This window comes from Rhagoletis pomonella, unplaced genomic scaffold, assembly GCF_013731165.1.
Source record: "Rhagoletis pomonella isolate Grant_MI unplaced genomic scaffold, Rhpom_1.0 Rhpom_scaffold_00014, whole genome shotgun sequence".
In the NCBI taxonomy this organism is placed as follows: domain Eukaryota; kingdom Metazoa; phylum Arthropoda; class Insecta; order Diptera; family Tephritidae; genus Rhagoletis; species Rhagoletis pomonella.
Window position 1 is genome coordinate 844316 of NW_023458568.1, and position 24046 is coordinate 868361.

At 40.0% G+C, this 24046-nt stretch overlaps 1 protein-coding gene across 2 annotated transcripts in view; it reads right to left on the reverse strand.

Annotated features, from left to right (window-relative positions):
• LOC118749162 (ras-related protein Rab-8A) overlaps window positions 1-24046 on the reverse strand; it is a 321618-nt gene that overhangs the window by 262137 nt on the left and 35435 nt on the right. The window contains exon 1 of one of the 2 annotated variants that reach the window (XM_036483930.1): window positions 6692-7131. The exons of the other annotated variant lie outside the window; for it this stretch is intronic. Coding sequence (XP_036339823.1) covers window positions 6692-6815 — 124 coding nt within the window. The 5' untranslated portion in view covers window positions 6816-7131. Of the gene's footprint in view, window positions 1-6691; window positions 7132-24046 lie in introns of those variants that run through there. 2 annotated transcript variants of the gene reach the window in all.

A 24046-nucleotide genomic window follows, 5' to 3' on the forward strand; every position in this document is an offset into this window, starting at 1 on the left:
ATCTGGCCAAGGACTGTCACTCCAGCAACACTCCCCAAAAAGTCTTTGGGGAATTTGTATGCTGCTACAACAACAACAACAACGACAGAATTGAGGTTTTTGTAAAGGTTACAACGGCATTAATTGTAGCTTTTTTGTTGTAAATTTGTTGTGGAAAGAAAAAAATTTGTAGCTTTCGTTTTTTAAGAAAAAATGGTATGTAGTGCCTACTTGACACCATACACCTAGTTGATAGAATTGAGATATCCAATATGTTACCATGCCATTAATTGTAGCTTTTAACTTTAAAATTTGTTGTGGAAAGAAAAAATTTGTAGCTCTCGTTTTTTTAAGAAAAAAATGGTATGTAGTGCTAACTTGACACCATGCGCCATTGTCGACAGAATTCACAGGCCCTGAACGGCATTCACAGGGACTCAGTCTCGAGTTATGTAGACTCTAGACCTGTGAATGCCGTTCTAGGCACACCACCCCTGGACATAGACGAGACGGCATTCCCACGACAGCCGGTTCTACGTACCGGAATGACTCGGGTTTCATCCGACCAAGGGCTGTTGTTTCGGTCTAGATCGGCGATACCCATTAATCATTATCCGTCCATGGAGCAATACCTTGCAGCCGGATTGCTCCGCATCCTTCTTCTCCGGGCGGGCGTAGAGCCCAACCCCGGACCTGAAATTTACTTCTGCTGTGTTTGCCAGAATCGACTCCAACCGAACTCCACTTCGGTTAGGTGCAACTCCTGCAACGGGTGGAGTCACCTAAGAACCTGCTCTGGCCTTAGGTCTCACCGGGAGTGGACCACAAACTTTGTGGCTCCCTGTTGCTCAAGCCAAATGGCACAATCAGCCTCCACGGCTACCCACTCGCGTAATGCACGGGTGCGACCGAGCACCCGAAGAGCCTGCACGGCCCCTAGAAGCTCCCCTGAGCAACAGCAAACCTCCCAACACACCCCTCCCACACAACCTACCGGCCGGTCCCACTCGCGAGCGCGAGCCAACCAGCAGCTACTGGTTGCCCACACCATCTGCTCCGTGTGCCAGAACAGAATATACCGGAATGTGACATCAGTCAAATGCAACACATGCCTTGGCTGGTGTCACTTCCGGCTATGTTCTGGTCTACGCACCACTCGCGAATGGACTACAAACTACAGCGCCCCTTGCTGTAGTGCACCGCCGACGCAGACAACAACGCCCATATCGCAGCCACCTACCATCAGGCTGCAACAGCAACTGCGTCAGGCGCAACAGGCCCAAGGTAGGCCCCACACTTCTCTGACCTCCCGTATCGCGACCAGCCTCCCAAGGAACATAAACGTACTCCAACTCAACTGCAACGGACTCCAGAGCAAGATTGAGGAGATAGCAGTCTTCATGGGTCGGCACGGCATATTGATAGCTGCGGTCCAAGAAACGAAGCTGCACAGCAACTCAACTCTGTTGGGTTGCGCCGCCTACAATGTGCTCCGTAAAGATCGCGAGCGAGATAACGGTGGTGGACTAGCGTTCATTCTACACCACACAGTGCAGTATCGGCTAATCGAAGAAGACATCGACCCAAGGGACACTACCCTAGAATGTCAGGACATAGCTGTCCGGTCAGGCGATGTCGAGCTCGAAATATTTAACGTGTACATACCCCCTGTCACCTGCTGCCCGGCTGGATATCTCCCTGACATAGGTGCGCTACTCAGAGGCGAAAACCGATTGGTAGTAGGTGACTTCAATGCGCACCACGATCTTTGGCACTCAAGCCTGGCCAATGATCGGAGGGGAAACAGTTTGGCTGAGCAGATAGACGATTCGACATTCTGCACCATGAACGCCGACGCCCCCACCAGGATTGTGGGCAGCTGCAGCAGCTCGCCAGACGTAACAATTGCTAGCGCTGGTCTGATAAATAGCACATCATGGCGACCTATGCTAACGTTAGCATCAGACCATCTGCCCATAATCATCTCGATCAATAAGCCCACCGACTTTGCTCCCACGGATCACCGAACCTACACCAACTTCAACAAAGCTGATTGGAACGGCTTCGCGGAAGTTACCGAGAGCAGCTTCGCCGCCCTCCCCACACCCACAGACGTACATGCTGGCGAACGCCAGTTCCGCAAGGTAGTCACAGCCGCAGCAGCTCGCTTCATACCGTCCGGACGCATCGCGGAAGTCCGCCCAAATTTCCCGGCTGAAGCAGCTGTACTAGCAAATGAGCGTGACCACCTACGCCAGGTCGACCCCGGGGACCCCCGCTTGAGGGAACTTAATTTGGAGATTCGGCAACTGGTAAATCAACACAAGCGGACAAAGTGGGAAGAGCACTTGAAGGCCTGTAACTTCACCTCTGGTGTGAGTAAGCTCTGGTCAACCGTGAGGTCCTTGTCCAACCCGACGAAGCGTGATGACAGAGTGGAAATTTCATTCGAAGGTCACGCCTCATCGGACCCGAAGAAATGCGCGAACTATTTCAGTCGGCAATTCACACTGCATCCTTCGGTAGACAAGGCCAAACGTCGAGTGACCAGGAGGCTGCACAAACTGCCCAAAAACGATGCACCACTTGTTTTCACCAGCGGTGAAGTAAAGGGGGCCATCGGGAAGGCGAAAGCCTCCAAAGCCATTGGACCCGACGGAATCTGTATGCTGATGTTGAAACATTTGGGGCCTGTGGGGGTAGCATACCTCACGGAGGTCCTCAATTTGTCTATGACCACTCTCATCATTCCTGATGTGTGGAAATCAGGGAGAGTGGTCCCACTGCTGAAACCGGGGAAGCCCGCCAACAGAGGAGACTCTTATCGCCCGATAACGCTCCTTTCCCCGGTCGCGAAGACACTTGAGGCCCTGCTGCTCCCATACTTCACCTGCCACCTAACCCCAGCGAAACATCAGCATGGCTTCCGTAAAGTGCACAGCACAACAACAGCACTTAACGCCATAAACACCCAGATAACCCGCGGCCTAAATCGAAACCGCCCCTGTGAGAGAACTGTCCTAGTAGCGCTGGACTTGTCAAAGGCGTTTGACACCGTCTGCCATTCCACGCTGCTAGAAGACATTGAGGCCTCCTCTCTCCCACAGGGACTGAAGCGATGGTCGGCGAATTATATGAGTGGTCGGTAATCATCAGTAATCTTCAGAGATCAAACCTCGAAACCTAGAAGAATAAAACAATGGGTTCCACAAGGTGGTGTTCTCTCCCCCTTACTTTTTAACTTCTATATCTCGAAACTCCCCCAGCCACCTGAAGGAGTTTCCCTGATCTCCTACGCTGATGACTGTTCGATTTTGGCGTCTGGGAATGGAATTGATGACCTCTGCTCAAAAGTAAACGGCTATCTCTCCAGCCTTCCTCGCTTCTTCACTGCAAGGAGCCTAACCCTCTCCCCAACGAAATCAACGGCGACCCTCTTCACCACCTGGACGAAGGAGGTCAGGCTTGAATTAGGCATTCACGTCGACGGCACACCAATACCGACGGTGAACAACCCGAAAATTTTAGGGGTTACCTTTGATAGCCTGCTCTCTTTCTCCGCGCACACAACCGCAGTTGTCAACAAAGTACAGAGCCGCAACAAGGTCCTCAAGTCGCTCGCCGGCAGCACTTGGGGCAAAGACAAAGAAACGTTGTTGGCAACATACAAGGCAATTGGCCGGCCGGTTCTAAATTATGTTGCGCCAGTTTGGACGCCGGGGACTAGTTGGACGCAGTGGACGAAGCTACAGACTTGTCAGAACGCCGCACTCCGGACAGCGACTGGGTGCCTTCTGATGACGCCTGAGCATCACCTACACAGTGAGGCCCAAGTGCTCCCCGTAAGGGAACACAACAAGATGCTCTGTAAGCAGTTTCTTGTGGGGTGTCACAGAAGTGAACACCCCAACAGACCACTGCTGGAGGAGGAGCCTCCGCCCAGGCACGTCAGGGGGCACCTATTCATGTACAAGGACGCAGTCCAGACCTACACAGACCAACCACTGGACCCAATGACGTACAGACGAGCGATTAACGACATTCATAGAGAGTCTGTCTCCACCTACCTCGACTCCCGGCCTAGGAATGTCGTTATCGGAGCCCAATCACCACCTGTGGAAGAGACGGAGCTTCAGTTACCTAGAGAGACCCGCGTTACCCTGGCTCAGTTACGGTCTGGATATTGTAGCCGCCTAAACAGCTACCTGTCCAGACTCGACCCAAACATCCCAAATGAGTGCCCGGCATGTGGAGACTCCCCCCACGACACCAACCACCTCTTCACATGCCAGCTCAATCCGACTCAACTAACACCTCACTCCCTTTGGTCCGACCCCATCGAAACAGCTCGTTTCCTGGGCCTACCGCAGCAGGTTGAACTCCTACCTGAGTAGGTGGAATGAGGATGTGCCGAATGAGTGTCCGGCATGCGGAGAGACCCCACATGACTCGAAACATCTCTTCGCATGCCCGGAAAACCCGACAACCCTAACGGCCTTGTCCCTGTGGACAAACCCCACAGAAGCTGCACGCTTCCTAGGGTTGCCGTTAGTGGAACTTGACGACAACGACTGAGATACCAACCGATCTGGGCGGGGTTGTTGTAGCCGCTACAACAACAACAACAACAACAGAATTCACATATGACAACATGGTGTGATAGCTATTGATCGTCCAAATGCCTAAACAATTACTTGACACACGTTGGACGGTTTACAAAAATTTTTAATTACTTATTATAATAAATTTACGAAAAAGATGCATTCTTTTAAATTTTAGCTGCCTGTCAATCCATAAGGGATCAATGTTTTCCACGCACCCACGTAACAAGCATGCGTTTTTTCGTACCAGGAGAAAGCATCGAAAGCCTATACCTTATGAATGCATAAGAGCCCTGCAGTAAAATTTAGAGACAGTCTGACAAAGCACTAGTTCCGAGCTACATATCTCAGAACTATCTCTGAACTAGTGCAAAAGGAATGCAGAGCGGGACAGTTGAAACTTGCGGTATAAATGTGCAAATGCTCACTACTCGTACAATACGAAAGTAGCTCAGCGAGAAGACCTCCGACTCAACTATCGTTAGTCGCGAGTTCAAATCGCGGTGGAGGCAGTTGTTTTCAAATTTAATGTATTCAAATTGTTGCGTGCAGCTTACAATATTTTTTTTTAATAAAATATGTAACAAAAATGGAATCTGTACAAGAAAGGAAAAATCGAAAAAAATATCCAAAAATGGCGCCATCAAGTGTTGGTACCAGCCCATTGACAGTGTATGGCCTTGTGGTGTGATTGTACCAGCTGCTGGCGCGACATCAAAAACGATTTGATATTTTTATGATTGTACCAGCATGCTGGTGTCGTGAATGGTGAAATTAGCTCATTTTTTTCAAGTAAAAAGTATTTTGGCTTAAATTTCTTACACTATATGAGTCAAAGCCGTGTTTGTGGAAGATTAAAGTTAATAATATTGCAGTTGTGAAATAAAAAAGCCGATGTTTAACCAAATGGTAAAAATATTATGAAATTTCGCTTCTACTCATTTCGATCTTTTCCGGACCTCATTTGTAAAGAAATAAATATTGTACCAGCATGCTTGTATGTTATATGCTTCGAACTTGATGGTACAATCACTCGATGGCGCCAGCAAGCTGGTGTCGTGTATTTCCCCTTTTATAAAAGAAAAACTGTCCAAAACGGAATCGGTTAAAAACTGGTTGCAAAGTAATGCACTGGGCCTCAATTGCTACCGCCAATGACATCGCCGTGTAAAACTGGACAGGTGAAAGCATTGCTTGGGTGTTGAGCTAGAACTAGTAAACTACGCAGAAAGGTGTTCTCTGCAAAAGGTGTTCACCCCTCCCCCCCTTTTTTGGATCGAGTCACCCCTTTGGACGCAATACCCCGAAATAGGTGGGCCACTTACTAAACAGTACCCGAAAGGAATTCTACGCAAAAATACATATGTTAAAAAGAACATTTTTTTTTTATAAAAACTTGTTTTTTTCTATTTTTAATTAACTTTTTTATTCTTTATTCAAAATCGCCCCCTCCCCCTCCGCCCCCCACCCCAAAAACGATAAGTGGGCTACTAAACATTTCCCAGTTGATGTGCAGGCAAAAGACTTAGTCTTAATTTGTGCAACTTATAAATAAATAAATAAATAAATAAAATATTTACAAAAACTTATAAATACGTGTTGAGTTCATTTACTCCATTTATTTGCATCAAATTCATCAAAACAGAGTACGAAAAGTGCAAGTGTTTTTTGCAAATAACTCTTTAATGAATTAAAAATTTTCATTTCCGGTCTCGGATTATGGGTGAGCTTTAGATTAGTAACCCCGGAGTACAGCATTACACACAGCTACACAATCCTGCTGCCATTTACACATATTCTGCATGTACTCTCATATTAATTAAATAACAATCAATTTTTCATAAAAAGCTTTATATACTAAAAGTATTAAGAGTGTAAATAACGTGTAAATTTAGTGGAAAGTGCATTATATATTGTAAAATGGTCCCATGCAAGTTGGTTAAAATTACAAACTTTAATAACAAATTACTTTAAAACTAAAAGGTTCCGCGTTTTCAAACTTTACATAGACCTCCTTTAGATGATGAGTTGAAATTCAAATTATGTAAATGTAAAATAATTACGATTATATGTTATGATAGATTCCCCAATTTCATCGACATAAAACTTACCTATCGTCGAAATAAAGGTGGTGTTGAAGGCATCTTCGGAAAAACGGAATAAAATGCAGGTTTTCCCTACGCCAGAATCCCCAATTAACAACAACTTAAAGAGGTAATCATACGTTTTCGCCATAGTTAACTAAACTTTCAATTCTTTTTATATGTTTGTCTATCGTATAAGCATACACCGCGTGCTTTATCAAACAATAGTTAAAATATTTTTCTGATGTAGGAATACTCGGTTACATTTTAATAAAATATTTTTTCTTTATTTAGTACATCATTATCACAAAGCTCGAATAATTAAAGAGCAAATCACGCGTTATAAGTCTGTTTTGCTTTTCACAGGTAAAACTTATATGTGAAAGTTTATTAAATAGACAAATCCCTAAACAAATAACTTAATCGGCACTCAACATATGTAGATTAGCGGTGGGTAAAACTAGAGCTGCAAATATATCGATGTCAGTATCGATATATCAATTAAGTGTTTTTTTGCTGACATCGATATTTTTTTCGATATCGAGTATGGGAAAGCCATTTTCTCATTACTTATTTTTGCGCCAAACAACATCAGTGACTGATTTAATAGACTAAAAATCTGCATACCACATTGTTTTAGAGCAATTCTTATTAAAAATCTCGGGAAAATTTTCCAATACGGAACCCGGCTTTAAAAAAAAACAAAAATGAGGGGGTTTAGAGCGGCTTTTTGTGATTGTAAATCTGAAAACCCCACCCTCCGGAGGCTTATAGTTTTTATGAAAATTGAATTTTAAGTTGCAAAAAATGCCAACTTCAACCTCACTTTTTGCTTTGTAAACCAATTGTACTACAATGTCGGTGCTGCCACACAACAAAAAATGCCCAAAAAAAAAACACTGAAAACGAGAAACAATAAAAACGGGCATTGTAATTAATTTTTTTTAATTAAATGTCGATGTATTGATAAAAAAAAGTGATTCAGTCTAAAATCGAGAGATTTTGTAATAAAAATGTTAACTTAGTTATTTATCGAAATATTGATTTCTATGGGAAAAGCGGCGCAGGCGAAAATTTTTAATAAAACATCGCGCGACTTTTTATTAACAATTTTCATTATTTATCGAAGTATTGATTTTTATGGAAAAAGCGCCGCAGGGAAAAATTTTTAATAAAAAATCGCGCGATTTTTTATTAAAAATTTTCATTATTTTTCAAATTATCGATGTACGTTTTCTACATTTGTGTACTTTGAACTATAATAGCACCAGTAAATATTATTTCCCCCCGAAAAAATTATACCGTTATCGATCCTAATATTATTATTTTGAATAAGAGCAATGTACGTATTGCACACTTATACCCCTAATTATACGCACTTATTTGTGGTGTATTTTTTTAACGTATGGTAGCATACATTTAGTGTTACTGTCAGCCATTGTTATTTCTGCTTGTTTGTGAAATGTGCAAACGTTTGTGAAGACATTTATTAACGCGTTTTACTTAATTAATTAATTAATAGTTGTATATTAAGGTACTACAAACGCATGCGAACCTTTTAAGGATAATATATTTGTGTAAATAAAAGTGATAGGTGTGGAGTTATAATAAAATGTGGTGATAGCAAGCGGGATATTTCAACAACAAATAACTTAAGTACTATTAGCAACAACATTGTGAAAGTGATAAATATAGTTAAAGGAGACCTCCATTAGTATGCCCACCGAGATTCATAAAAAAATTCACCATACTTTGCACGGAATAGCAATTGGTTCCGTAATGGAAATCTCAGCCAAAAGTTCACAATTTTTAAGAAACTTTTTTGAATTTTTTCTAATTTTTCCAAAAATTTTACAATTTAGGTTTATATGGCTTTTGTTACACATAGAGCTATACTTTTATAAAAAAGTAATGAAAAAACATATAGAATGAAAAAACATTGCGAATACTGTAATAATATCACTGTGTGATTTTGAGTGTGGGTCACTGTTTATACATACATATGTACCTCATATATATGTATAATAAAATTTCCTGTTGGTAAATGGTTCTGTGCATTTTTTGAATGAGTAGATGTTTTTTCAGTGTTTCATTGTAGAATTAAAAATTAACGATATATATCGATATATCGAGTTTTCGGCTCTTAAATATCGAAAATATCGAGTACGGCGAATATCGATGCTTTTGGAGCTCTAGAAAAAACATCGTGGCACTATCGATGCATCGATGTTTTTGCAATTTTGCTAAACATCTATGGTTGATGGCGACTATCGATATTTCCTTTATACCAAGGCGAATTTATGAGCCCTGTCACACGATCAGTATTTATTGACGTGATCCCAGTATCGCGGAATTTATTGACGGTGTAGCATGCAGTATTGATAGATCGTGATCCATATCGCAAAATTTCTAAAAAGTTTGAAATCTGGATCGCGGATCGTAATCATGGTTGCGACAATTGGTAACTTTCTACCAAAATTGGTAACTTTTAAACGGTTTGGTAACTTGGTAACTTTTATTTCATTTTGGTAACTTTGGCAACTAAACATCTATTTGCATTACTAGAAAGAAATGAATTATGTTTTGAATGTGCGTAATTATAAAAACCCTTCGAGTTTCAGTGGCAGCACTACTGACACTTTTACAAAATTACTTTGATTAAATTAGAGACATCTCATATTCGAATACTGGAAATATTTAAATTACAGTGGCAGCACCAAGGGCTGCACTTTTAAAACAACTTTCGAATTTTTGCGATACATTTTGAATTCTACCCTCTCACATATTAATACTGGCCATCTGGCAATTTTTGGTAAGGTCCATAAACCGTTTTGATTATTCCGACAAAAAAAAAAATGTCGCGTGCTTTTTACCAGACCCATCTACCGACATGTATTTCGACACCTACCGACATATGTTTCGACGTACAATAGATTATGAAAAACCGAAAAAATAGCAAAAAAATTAGCAATTTTCGCAATTTACTCGAAATGCTATTATTCCGTGAGTCGCAGGTGCAAGTATCGGCACATTCCGAACGAAAAATTACACTGAAAATGGCACAACGCCGAAACCGGTTTGTCACCAAACCGAATTTGAAAACGGATGATGGAAAATCGTTCCACATTACATCATACTCCTACCCTGTCGGAAACACCAACAACGAAAATGAGAATAACGGCACATGCAGTAATTAATTGACAGAAAAATATTTTCTAATAAAAAAAATATATTATAATTGTCAATAGCATCTTCAATCTTGATAATTTATCAAGAAAATAGATTTAAACTTCTGTGCTAGAACTGGGAGCTCTTGATAAATAATCAAAAATTGACAAATTATAAAAATATTGAATTTATTAAGTGCACAGAACCGGGCTGTAAGTATATACATATTTGTTATGAAATATAGGAGTGTTATTCAGTATATTTTTTTCTCAGTGAAGAAGTGAAGATTTTGGTAGTGAAGATTGGGTAACTTCTGGTAACTTTTCTCAAGAGATTTTGGTAGAAAAAAATGTTGGCGAGTGGCAACCATGATCGTAATACCGTCAGTAAATATTGAGCGTGCATCACTTTCAAAACGCGATCCATACATTTCGTCAGTACATTTTTTACTCTCATAATGCGAACATCGGCTCTGCCTTCGCTCTCGGGGCTTAAAATCTTTCAAAACAAATTGAACAAATTTTAATTAATATTGAAAATTTTAAAATAAATGTTAATGCATTATCTGCAAATTATGCGTACAAAATAAAAATATTTTCTTGCGTCATAATAAGCGTTCAGCACAAAAATTATGCAAATACTGACGCGATATATATTGAACATGTAGCATTCGTGCGCGATCCATCAATATGGATCGCGATCCAAATATCGTGATAATTACTGACCGTGTGACAGAGCCCTATACAAGGTGGTGTTACTGGCGAATTTAGATTTTGGTCGCGGTCCTTCTGAATGCCAAAATGATGTGTTTGTTGTAATATGAATTCGCTTGTTTGGGAAATCACCACATTTCCTCATCAGACTTCTTTCAGTAGGATTCGAACCGACGATCCCATTGACTCAGCCAGTTGCCTACGCAATTTGCTAATTTCACCTTGTGAATTATCGTTGCTTTTTTTCCACTTTTTCATATATTTGTTAAGCCAACACAATCAAGCGCAGCTATTGCGCTGCATTTCACACTTGATCATGTGGTTGTTGGTTTTTGTTAATAATTCTACTTATAGAATGTTTAACTTTTAGGTGTGCTCGTCCTTAAGTTATTTGTTTTTGTTATTTTATGGCCTTATAACAATTATATTCAACAATTTTTATTGAGCTCGAGGCCGTTTTTATATGAAAAACTATTGTGGACAAGGAACAATAATTTTTATTTATTTTTTTATTTAATGGGTAGGAGTGATAGCTATTTTTGAAATTACCACATTTCCTCATCAGACTTCTTTCAGTAGGATTCGAACCGACGATCCAACTGACTCAGCCAGTTGCCTACGCCCTGTGCTAAGTTCGCCTTGTGAATTATTGTTACTTTTTTCCACTTTTTCATAGTTTCGAGTTTTACACGGTTTAATACTGCGTTCAAATTGACGAGTTAAACATGTTAAATGGGTTTGAACAAGTTAAATGAAAAAAAAGTGTTTATAAACAAGTTAAATCGCACGAAATTTTTGTTGGAAAATTGAACCAGTTAAATCATTTAACTCGTTTGAAAACCAGTTCAGCGCAGAGTTGTATCAGAAAGCTGTCTGCTCCAGCCAAAATTATCAAAATTGTATGCATGCCTGTCCGCCAGAAAAGAGGCCAAGGCGGCCTGCTGCAAAGTTGGGTGAGTCACGGAAAGTACAAATAATTTTTTTTTTGCGTAGTTATTTTAAAAGTATGCAAAAAAAATATAATTCTAATTAAAGTTTATTTAACTAAAAGAAAATCAGAGCAAAACAGCGAAAGTAAATGATTTTATAAATAAGAAACAGAAAGCGAAACCCAAGAAAATTAATTAACTTACAAAAGTAGAAAAAGGAAACTTTATATGTACACACATTCCTATCCAAAGCCTAGTTAACAAAGTGCGATTGAATTTGGCAGTGCTCATATAAGAAATGTACTATCGGTCAATTGGAAACAAAGTTTTCTTTTATTTTACAAGAAAGCGCACTGAGTGTCAATCACACCTTGTTGACTACAGTTTGTACCTACGCTCAGCCGACCGAGGGTACGATGGAGGTCCCACTAACAGCGCTGAGGTGCGCTCTCTCCGCTAGGCCGCACAGAGCGGGTGTCGGCCCTACCTTTGGTGGTGTAGCGAGAGCCAGTGGCTGGCCATCCAATGTGATGACGATGCCTCGTTTTGCTAGGAAGTCCATTCCTAATATTATCCGCTCCGCCAGGTTGGGAATCACTGCTACCGATGTGTGAGTGAACCGACCATTGTATTCAATCCTGACGGGCGTGCTTGCGACGCAGGTTTGATCCGCGAGTTGTACGTCCTGCTGATTGGGCAGGGGACGGATGCGCGCGTGCTCTCGTCGACGTACGTCAGCGTGGCCCCTGTGTCCACCAGCGCCCGTAACTTCAGGCCTTCGATGGTGACGTCGGCGTAGAAGCGACAGTCGAAGTGTCGCCTCTCAAATTGCAGTGATGTAGCTGGGGCATTGTGTGAAGTTGTCACCGTTGGAACTGCTGATGTTAACTTGTGGCACCGGCAATCCCTGGAATAGATCCCATCCTGTCCGCATCGGGAGCAGAACAGCCGCCGCGCGCTGATACGGTGGAAGCGTGTATGTCCACGATTCTTACATCGCCAGCAGGTGTTCCTCCAATCACACTGACCATCTACGGTGGATAAGCTATGCGCCGCCTGTCGATTCTGCCTGGATTCCTTGTTCTTCAGTAATTCATACACATCAGCTCCTCGATAGTGTGGAATTCGCTCCGCTTCACGAAGAGTCGGTACTTGACGCGCAGCCCGTCGTAAATGCGCTCCAGATGGTCCTAGTTGCACATCGTTGGGTGTTGCCGGATGAGTGTCTGGAGGGCGAGGATGTAGTCCTTGGCCTTTTCCTCACATAAAGCTTGTTTGAGGTCAATATTGTCCTGGTTGTTTGAAGTATTGAATGATGGGCAAAGCCAAAGGATGTGTTGTATTGATACTGTGTTTCCGCAGAGAGGACACGATAGTTCAGAACTCCCGGAGCAGGTTGGAGTGTGGTAAAAGTGTGTGGCCAATCCTAAGGCGTATAAAAGGTCTGATTGTGGTTGTTTTTACTGTTGACGGGTAAATAGGTTTGGCACAATCTGGATAGAAATTGGTATAGTGGTGGTTGAAATGAACCAGTGGTTCATCTCAGCAAGCCTCCGATTGCTCTTGACTAAGCCACGAAGATCATTTTTCGTAAAGATTTCCATAGTGAGGGTAGGTGTTTTTCCCGCGCGTTTTGCAGCAGAATCGGCCATCTGGTTACCTGTTATGTCAACGTGCCCAGGTACCCACACGATTTTTAACTTATGCGGAGTGCTAATCACTGCATTTCGAATCGTTGATAGGATTGGATTGGAATTAGCAGGAGATAATATAGACGATATACATGACTTACTGTCTGTGCATACTAGGTACTTTCCTTTATTTCTTTTGGCGTAGTTGATAGCCTCTAATATCGCTAAAGCCTCTGCAGTAAAAATAGAGCAAGTTGGGCGGAGGAGCCAACTGGAGAGCTCATGTCCTGCTTTTGTGACGACAGCGAACGAGGTGGAATCATGCGTTTTGGATCCATCTGTAAAGACGAAGGTCCAACCGTCAGATTGGTAGTTGGCTTCCTGTTCTTGAAAAATGGCACGAAAAGCTTCGTTTTGTGTGTTCTCTTTCGACATGTTTAGCAGTTTATCAGGAAAAGCGTCTTTACTGATTAAGCATGATGAATATTTTTCAACAGCTTTCCTTCGAAAGGCGAGTGGTAATGCATTCTCTTTAGCAAACGATACACATTTTGTGATGGCCGAATGCATTCTGGGCAGTCTTTTCCTGCTTGCTGTAGTTTTAAAAACATTAGATAGGAGTTTATTGGTACCTTCCAAGTATTTTCCCGATAAGAGGTGCGTCGTGTCAACGATTCTAGTTGAGATACTTGGCAAGCCTGATTCCGCCAGAATGATTTTAGTTGGTGAAGTAGAGAAAGTCCTTAACAAGGTGTATTAAACAAGGTGGTGTTGGGGCGACAGCTGAGTTTTTCGCCGCGGAGGCCATTACGTCAAAATGATGTGTTTGTTGTAATTCATACCAATGACAGTATGGACATCAGCGTATAATTTGTCAGTGTAATTTTTTACTTATATACGGCCAACACCACCTTGTTAAATACGCCTTGGTCCTTAAGCTTCTACGTATAGCATGGTGATACGGGGCGCTTAATAGGTTTATGTATTTCTTCGCGCAGTATCCATATATCGGGAGACCATAATCAATTTTACACAACATTAATGCCTTGACAACATTAACTAGCATATTTGGATGTACTAAGACGTGCTTACTGGACAGATATTTTACAATACTAAGAATTTTTAGTAGACAATTTTTTAAATGTTTGCAGTGTGCACTAAAATTGTATTTAGAATCTAAAATTAATCCTAAAATTTTTAGTTGAGACTTACATACTATATTAGTATTGTTGAAAGTAAGCGTTAGTCCATTACAATTTATTTTACGACAAATGTGCAGAATGCGAGTTTTGTCTAATGACCAAGAGGCGCCGGATGTTAATGACCAGTTAGAAATGTCGTGTAAAAGTTTAGAAAAAATTCTGTTTGCATCGTTTAGTTTACAGATTTTGCAATAAATTAGAACGCCATCCGCGTAAATTTGATATTGGATATATTTATGGCATGAAAGTATTTGGCTTATCTCGTCGAAAGTTATTACAAATAGTAATGCTGAAAGAGGAGAGCCCTGCGGCGTCCCGTTTTGTAGTGGTATTGTGGAGGAAAGAAAGTTATTTATGGATACTTTAATTTTTCTGTTAGTTAAGAAGTCCTTAATGAAGTTTAGCACTTTAGGACCGATTGCCCATTTTTTTAGCTGTCTGATTATGATGTGACTGCCTATTCTGTAGAAAGCTTTATGGAAATCTAAGGACAGGATTGAAACGTGATTCCTACTCGCAAGGCAGTTCATTACAAAGTGGTCAAGAAGCAGCAGGGCGTCCATTGTACCATGGCCTCTTCTGTAGGCAACTTGATTTGGGCAGATTTAGTTGTTTTTCCTAGCGTACCACGTTAAACGATTTTCAACAATTTTTTCTAACAATTTTCCCATACACGGAAGAAGCGATATTGGTCTGTAGCTGTCGATTTCGGTGGCAGATTTACTAGGCTTTAGGATGAGGATTATACAAGATGTTTTCCAAAACTGAGGGTAACAGAGGTATCAAATATATCATTGTAGAGTCTGATTAAGCGAATTTTTTAGTTTTTTTGGCATATTTCTGATCATCGGATATTGAATTTTATCCAATCCGGGAGTTTTACCGTTGACTGAAGATAAAGCTTATTCGAATTCCACTAATCTGATGGGTTTGTTTAGCCGAGAAAGACAGGAATATGGCCTCGTTAGGTTGCGAAGAAAGGGTAGATGCTTTGCAGGTTTGGAACTGGGAGCTAAAGTTGCTGCCCAAACTTGAATTTCAAAAGTGGTTTACAAATGCCAAGGCAATGTCTAGGGGATTAGTTAACGAGATAGATGGCATATGTATGCAATTGATACTTGACGTTGCTGGAGTACCGGCCAGTTTTTTTAAATCAGCCAATATTTTTTTGCAGTTGGAAGACGGACCAATTTTTTGCGAAAATTCCTCTAAGCATTTACGTTTGGCTTGCTCCAGAGATCGGCGAAAAATGGCGTTCGCTTTTTTGAAAGCTAACAAGTTTGGCAGTGTACGACAGCGTTTAAAGGTGTACGAAGCTGTTTGCTTACTTTGTCTGAGCACTGCTGGTTCGCCGTTCCACCATGGAACCTTACTTGTTGATTTATTGACGCTCTAGAGAGGAATAGCGACATTGGCTGCTGAACGGATGATTCTGGTCATTCAAACCGCTTCTTGGTTCACGTTTTGAGATGTTGGCCTTTGCATGCAATTGTTTTCGCCCAACATTTGAAATTTATTCCAATCAGCAAGGTCAATTTTGAAAGTACGTTTACGTTTATAGTTTTGTGCGGATGGACCACAGTTTAAAGTAATAGTGATAGGGTAGTGGTCGCTACCATAAAGGTCGTCGAGTGTATTCCATATGCATTTTGTGTAAAGGGAAGTAGAGCATAGTGATATGTCGATGTGGGAAAATGTGCTGTGGTCCGAAAAGTGAGTTGGCGAACCATTGTTTAAAGTGAGTAGGTTAGAAGACAGTATAACGTCCTCAATTTGTCAACCTCTATAATTTGTCAAAGAGGAGCCCCAAGTAGTACTCCATGCGTTTAAATCGCCCGCAAGAATCCCTGGCGAAGTTGTTTGACTTAGTATTTGAGTTACGTCATTACTGGAAAAATTATGGTTGGGAGGAATGTAAAGGCAAATTATGTTTATTTTTTGTCCAAGGTATATTTTAACTGATAAAACTGCTAAGTGAGATTGTACGGGTATTATTTTATAAGATATATTTCTTTTAATAAGTATGGAAATGCCCTGTTTGTTAGTGTTGTTGTGTGGTAGATTATGAAATATGCCGATGTATTGTTTGGGATTGAAGGTATTAGTGCTGTATGCTAAGTGAGTTTCGTTCAAAAGAATTATGGGTGGAGAGTGAGAGTTAATTAGAAGTCGAAGGAAATTGTAGCTATTAACGTAGCCATGGATGCTCCACTGCAATATTGTAAACATTGTAGAGTAGTAGGAAAATGGGTAAAAAAAGAGAGAAAAAATACTAGAAAAATCCCAAGGCAAGCAGACAACTAGAGTGAGCAGTCAGCTTAGCTGAGTGTCAACAGTTGAAAGCTCACCGAAGAGCGATTTTCTTGTTTTTTATGTGATCATTTTCTCAATGTGAGGCTGTAAGTTGGTGCGGTTCGATTGATCATTGCTGTTTGGGTCGATAGTTTGCTCTTGGTTTGCAAGCGAGTAACCGCGATTAAGTTTTAAAGTAAGAGGAGGTACTATGATTGGGTTTTTGAGTTTCTCGATTAGAGAAGAGACGTTTGGAGTTGGTGATGTGAGATCATTGATGCTGTTGGTGATATTAGTGCTTTGGTTGTTGGTGGTAGCTGAGATGCTCGCTGAGAGGTTTTCATTTGAGTTAGACTGAGGATTCTGGAGTGAAGAGTTGAGTGCATTGGAATAGGTGTGCGTTAGGGGTGTTGTTGAGATATTTTCTTTGTATTTTTTTATAGCTTTTATTAAGAGTTTTGATTTTTAGTATCTCTTTACTTTGTTTAAATGAAGGGCGGATGTTGGATGATGCGGGATGCTCGGCCAAGCAATTGGCACACATTATTCTTTTGCATTTTCTTTGGCATGCACTGGAAGGCTGCAAACCTCGCATATCGGCGTGCTTTTACAGTGCTTAGCTGTGTGGCCTAACTTCTGGCATGCTTTACACCTCATGGGGTTTAGAATATAAGGTGGAACAGAGGTTATTCTCCAAGCGACGCAAAGGTTTGTTGGAAGGGAATAGCTGTCAAAAGCGAGGAGCGAAACACCTGTGTATTTTTCAATGCCATCGACTTTGCGCTTCAACTTGTATATGACGAGACACTGTATGCACTAAGGCCTTCAATTATTTCTTCGTCTGGTACATCGGTGAGGAAGGGGGCGTATATAGTACCTTTAACGGAGTTTAGATTTTGATGATAGCTTGCACTAATTTCACCTATGCCTGGGAGCATTTTGGTACGAATAAACTTTTCCGCAACTTGCTTGTTTTTCACCAATAGCAGTAGACTTCCATCACGCAATTCGCTTATTTTATTTATTTCTTTGCTGATGGCGAGTAAAGCGTTGTGAACGCGAAAACATGCTATTTTGGCAAGTGGATCTTTTGCAGAAATTTCTGATTTTAGCACTATAAACTTAGGGTCATCTTGTTTTGTTGTTGGAAGAGTTGGAAAAATTTCGGAAAGTTTTTGCGGTTTCTTACGTTTGGGTTGGGGACTGTCGGAAAGCGCTGCAAACCTGTTGTCCCCCAGATTTTTTGCCCCAGGGGGCATTGTTAAATGATAAGAACAAATCTAAGCACTGTACCCTTAAAGTACGCGGAGGAAAAAGAAAAATATTTTTTTTATTCGCTTCGTATTAAAGAAGACCGAAAGAAAAAAGACACTAGCAAAAATCAATGCGAAATAGAAGAGCTGAGAAAACACTGTGAATTGTTGGATATAATTTTCCGTTTACTTTAAATATTTTATTTTAACGTTTCTTTATCAGCTTTTTTGTTTGTAACTGTTTTTTTTTTAATTTTATGAATTGTTGTGTGTCCGTCCGTTGGCATGACTTCTCTCTGCTATGACGCAGGGAACAGTGGTGAAGGCATGAACCCAGCCCAGCCGACATGACTAGCCACAGTGCTCCCTTTGTTTCATGCCGGCTGCCTTCACTACTGCTCTTATGTATGCGTACCATAACACAATGAAGCTGAACCACTTTGGAGTACATGTAAAATTTAATAATTTAAAAACTAAATGTATGGGTAAAAAATTTTGTAATTCTTTATGTAGCTTTACACGTGTGCAAAACTACCGCTGTTATTATCTTATAAGATAAATTTGCTGAATGTCTTTATGTTAGATAGATTGCAAATAAAAAAAAAAGAAAGAAAAAAATAAATAAATCTATGCTGATGACATTCTTCTATTTTAAAAAATCTTCTGACCTTACTTTGACTTTCGAGGAAGTCCTCCCCTTTTATCTTCATGGGCCCGTTCCTCAGGCGCTTCAATTTCCTACACTAAATCGAGATTACTACATATTTGTAAAAAACATAATTGTATTTTACCTGCACTCACTTTCAACAATGTAAATATTTCATCTTCACATACTGTTAAGTTTCTTGGAATGGTATTAGACAGTATGTACTCATTTAAACAACATTGCCAGTACCTTAGAGATAGACTTTTTTCTAATTTAAATATTGTAAATTCCTGTCATGCGAGCGTTCGCTCATTAACCCCGATTTGCTGGTTAACGTCGTAAGAGATATTATACTTTCAGTCCTCAACTACTCTTGAAATCTACGGTCATCACGCAAATAGTAATTTAAAAATGCTTGCTGGCCCATATCACACTACTATTCGTAGGTCTCTTCGAGCATTTCCTACATCACCCATAGAAAACATATTGGCGGACTGGGGGTTACCTTTCCTTAAGGACAACATGGAGGTTAGCATCTGCAAACTTTACCCAAAGCTTACCATCGGCTCCAATCTGACGCTTCGTAACACTTTATACACAGCTACGTCACGTAAACGTGCTCCAAAAATATAATCTTCAATCTATAAATGCGCCACATTTGATAAAAATTCGTCACCTACATAAACCTTGCCACTCACCGTGGTTTGTTTCAAAATAATCATTTGTTGATCGTTTAACGCTCCTGCCTAAATCCAGTACTCCTAGCGCAGTCTACATCTCTGAGTTCCGTGAAACTATGGCTCGACTTAAACATGATAACTGGCGGTTCGTCATTACTGATGGTTCAAAGGCTGCACATACGTATTTTCCTGTCGCTAGCGACCAAAAATAATCAAATTTCATACGGTCTAATTTTTCCATTCTGCTCCATTGCTACGGCTGAAGCTACTGCTATTTTCCGTGCCGTTCTATATGCTACTGAAAATTCAGGAAAATACATCATCTGCCCTGATAGTCTGTCTTGTTTTCATACGATATACAATTGTAACAACTCCAACAACATCATCAGTAGCATTAGAGACTGCCTCATCTGCTGTTTAAACAAAACTGAAGATAATGTGGGAAGCTAGCCACAGTGGCATCGACGCCAATACTTATGCGGGCAAAATGGCCAATGATCAAAGATTCATCCCCACTTTTTCATCCAGTATGTTCATCAAAAGCGACATATATCGTCTTATTAACTAAAAGAGACGTAGCAAGTTGACCCTTCATTGGATCGATTACAACCACCACTACGCCATAATCAACCCAACCCGGATCAAACCGTACTATCCGGCATCTATTCCAACAAGCATGCTCATACCGTTCATACGGCTCCGATTTGCACAAACCATAGTCACTCATGCTCACCTACTCGATAGGGGCCGGACAATAATTGCCCATTCTGTGATACCCCATCAAGAGTGCTTGAGCAAATTACTTTTTTCCCAGGACTTGATGCCAAAAGGCAACGCAACTTCAATGCCTCCAACCCTGTGTTACTTTTTATGAACACATCTGAAGAATACATAAGAACAATATATGGATTCCTAAAAGACGCCGACCTACTCAGAACGATTTAAACCACAGCTCGGCAGCGTCTGCCCGGCGGCCGACTGCGCGGCGTATTCGCGTATACATACAAGCTCTGCTTGGGAAGACAGCTAAAGTTTCATTCAACCGCAAGACTTGTTCGCACGCACACAGTGACATCAATTGCACGCACACTACAAAAATGCTCTGCCGAAGCTGCCCACCTCTGATTTAAACCATTGCTATACTTTCCGGACAGCTGATAGCCTCTGATACTAGTGATGCATGAAAATTTAGTTTATATATTTGTTTTTAACATTGTATAATCCTATTCAAAAATTATTATTGAGCTTGAGGCCGTTTTTTAATGAAAACCTATTGTAGAAAAGCAACAATAATTTGAAAAAATGGTAGAAGTGATAGCTATTTCGGAAATCACCACATTTCCTCATCAGACTTCTTTCAGTAGGATTCGAACCGACGATCCCACTGACTCAGCCAGTTGCTTACGCACTGTGCTAAGTTCGCCTTGTTAATCCTTGTTGCTTATTTCCACTATTGCACTTGTTAAGTCAACTACAATAAAGCGCAGCTATTCCGCTGCAATTCACTTGATCATGTGTTTGTTGGTTTTTGTTAATATTTCTATTATTAGAATGTTTAACTTTTAGGTGTGCTCGTCCTTAAGTTATTTGTTTTTTGTTATTTTATGGCCTTATAACAATTATATTCAACAATTTTTATTGAGCTTGAGGTCGTTTTTTAATGAAAACTTATTGTGGAAAAGCAACAATAAATTGAAAAAATGGTAGAAGTGATAGCTGTTTCGGAAATCACCACATTTCCTCATCAGACTTCTTTCAGTAAGATTCGAACCGAAGATCCCACTGACTCAGCCAGTTTCCTACGCACTGTGCTAAGTTCGCCTTGGTGCTTATTTCCAGTATTTCACTTGTTAAGCCAACTACAATCAATCGCTGCTATTCCGCTGCAATTCATTTGATCATGTGTTTGTTGGTTTTTGTTAACATTTCTATTATTAGAATGTTTAACTCTTAGGTGTGCTGGTCATTAAGTTTTTTGTTATTTTATGACCTTATAACAATTATATTCAACAATTTTTATTGAGCTTGTGAAGTCTGATGAGGAAATGTGGTGATTTCCGAAATAGCTATCACTTCTACCATTTTTTCAAATTAAATTTGCTTTTCCACAATAAGTTTTCATTAATAAACGGCCTCAAACTCAATAAAAATTGTTGAATATAAAATAAATAATATACGCCGTAATCGGCGACCACAAAAACTCTCGAGTGCCAGGTTTCGAACAAATCCAATCATTTAAAAAAAAAATGGACCGCCATTTTGAATTGCGTAAAACTGACTTCAGATTCCTAATTAGCAACCCCAGAAACCCCTTGGTAACAATTTCCAACCCATGACAATGCGTAATCGTTCAGTATCAACGTTTTCATTTTCCTAGTGTCTTATCGAGAGCATATTTTCGGGAACTAGACCCATTCTAATTGTCCAAGACAGGTGTGTAATTAAGGGAAAGTTCCCCAATAATACCAGAGTAATTATACGTAAAAACCACATTTTAGCTGCATTTTAACATGTCCAGAAAAAAAAAATTGAGAACATCAGCGTTTTTATAAAAAACTGACCAGCGCGACCTCTAAGAAAACTTTTTTTCAAAATAAAAAAATACGTGTCTCTTTTTTTATCACAAATAACAATATTCTGTTGTAGCGTTTATGAATTTCCAAAAAGAGTGTTTTTATGAACCACTCTAATGTAGGCATATACTAAATGTGAGCAAACAACATCTTGCTTGCATAGTCTTCTGTTCTCTTTTCACTGCAAGTTGAATTATTTTAGTACCTATTGCAAAATTTTATACAGACAAGACTAAAAAGTAGAAAATAAATAAAAAAAAAACTTTTTAAACGCTTTTATAAATGGACTAAAATTAGAAAATAATATTTCTCAGTCCCATAGAACTTGTTTTGATTTTGAAATTTTAGCAAAAGTCATTATAAACAATTTATGAGATTGAAAATGAAAAGCGTGGGCGCATGTAATAGGTCTGATTTGAAATTGAAGAGTAATATATGTATGTATGTGGGTATATTAACAACGACCGCTTAAAATCGATCTCAAATTTGTACTTTCGCTGTAGAAATTTTAGGTCTATGTTATGTATGTAGTTAGAATATTGTCAATTAAATCTAATGCTTATATTGCATGCGCTCCACGTTTTTCGTTTTAAATCTCATAAATTGTTTATAATGACTTTTGCTAAAATTTCAAAATCAAAAGTTATCAAAACTGACTGACTATGGGACTGAGATATATTATTTTTTACAACGCTTTTATCAACTTGCAATGTTGTATGTCCAGACCACCATTTATACTAGCTGCATTTTTTTTTGGTAAGCGTGCGACAAAAGAACGCTCAACTGGGGTAAAATTTCCTTTAAGCAACCCTGTTGGTAGCTGGCAAGAAAATGTGATTAGTTTAACGTGATTTAGATACAAAAACCAATTTAAATGAGCAATTATGCGAGGTAATAATATATATACTCTTTTAAAATATAAGTCACATATAAAAGGAAGCAAAAATTTCCCTCTCCACTTTCCCATTAACAATTCACAATAGAGCAGTTTTTTTACTTACCAACACTAGCCTTCAGGTCGCGTATTTTTTAACCGACCTGGCTGAGCTCGGATAAATAGCCGAGTTTGTGTTGTTGCTTTGCGTGTATTTCGTCATTTAAGCGAGTGTTCTTTTGTAGCTCGGTTGCAAAAGAGTGCACCTACTATTAATGTAGCAAAGCTATTTATGGCAAATTCTAGACATCAACCTAGTCTAGATATCAACCTCGTTGTAGGTATCATATCAAAGACATACAATTAGAGATAGATGTCGCCTCGCCAGAAGAAGTTAAAAATATCCACTCATACGCTCCATGGACGACACGCCATTTCTTTAAATGAAATTAATTGCTGCTATATGTATGTATGTACCAGGGTTGTTGCGAATATACGCATTCGCATTCGCAACCGCGGAGCTTCCGCATTAATTTCAACATTCGCATTCGCTTTCGCCTTCGCAATAATCAATGCGGAGCTTTTGCGAATGCGAATGTTGTGCAAGTGCACCGATAAAACGTATATATGGCAAACAAAATGACAAGTGATTAACTCAGTGAGAGTGGAGACCAGTATGTTTACATGTATGTATTTATATAAAAAAAAATATTTCTTGGTTCAAAAATGGTGGGTAGGCACTGTGGCCAAGGACAAAGTTCGTTTGCCACCTCTGCATGGTTGTATGTCATGCAGAGTCCGCAAAATGCTCCGGAAGCAGTGTCCGAAGCAGTGTTGCCAGGTCTTTGGCATGAGAAAACGTCCCTCTTGGTCTGAAAAAACGTAATTTCCTACCCAAAAACGTCCTTTTCAACTGAATGTACAAAAAATTGTTCTTATTCAACGTTTATTGTACACAAAGGTACATATCGAGCCCTAACCGCCACAATAACGTAAGCGAAATTTTTTTCAAAATTTTCTTTTTGATGCAGAAATATTCCTAGAGCATTTAGATGCATTTCTGCACCAAAAAGAAAATTTTGTCGCTTACTTTATTTTGGCGGTTAGGGCTCGATATAATTAAAATGTCATTTCGACAGAGCACATTTAAAATTCATTGTAAACTGGTCGTTAATATAAAAATCATTTTATACATACACTTGTGATCAGCTGATTAAGTCATATATTGATGACTCTCTCGAACTCGCCCCCTCTTGCATATATTTTGGGTTATTGAATGCATTCCCAGTAAAAACTTGCTAGTACTAGCAACAAGTCGTAACAATTTTTTGATACTGAATGGACCTATTGCTATGCTCCTTCTTAGCAGAACGTAATTTAGCATTTTCGACAACCGAGCCCCTAACCAAATGCCTACAAGA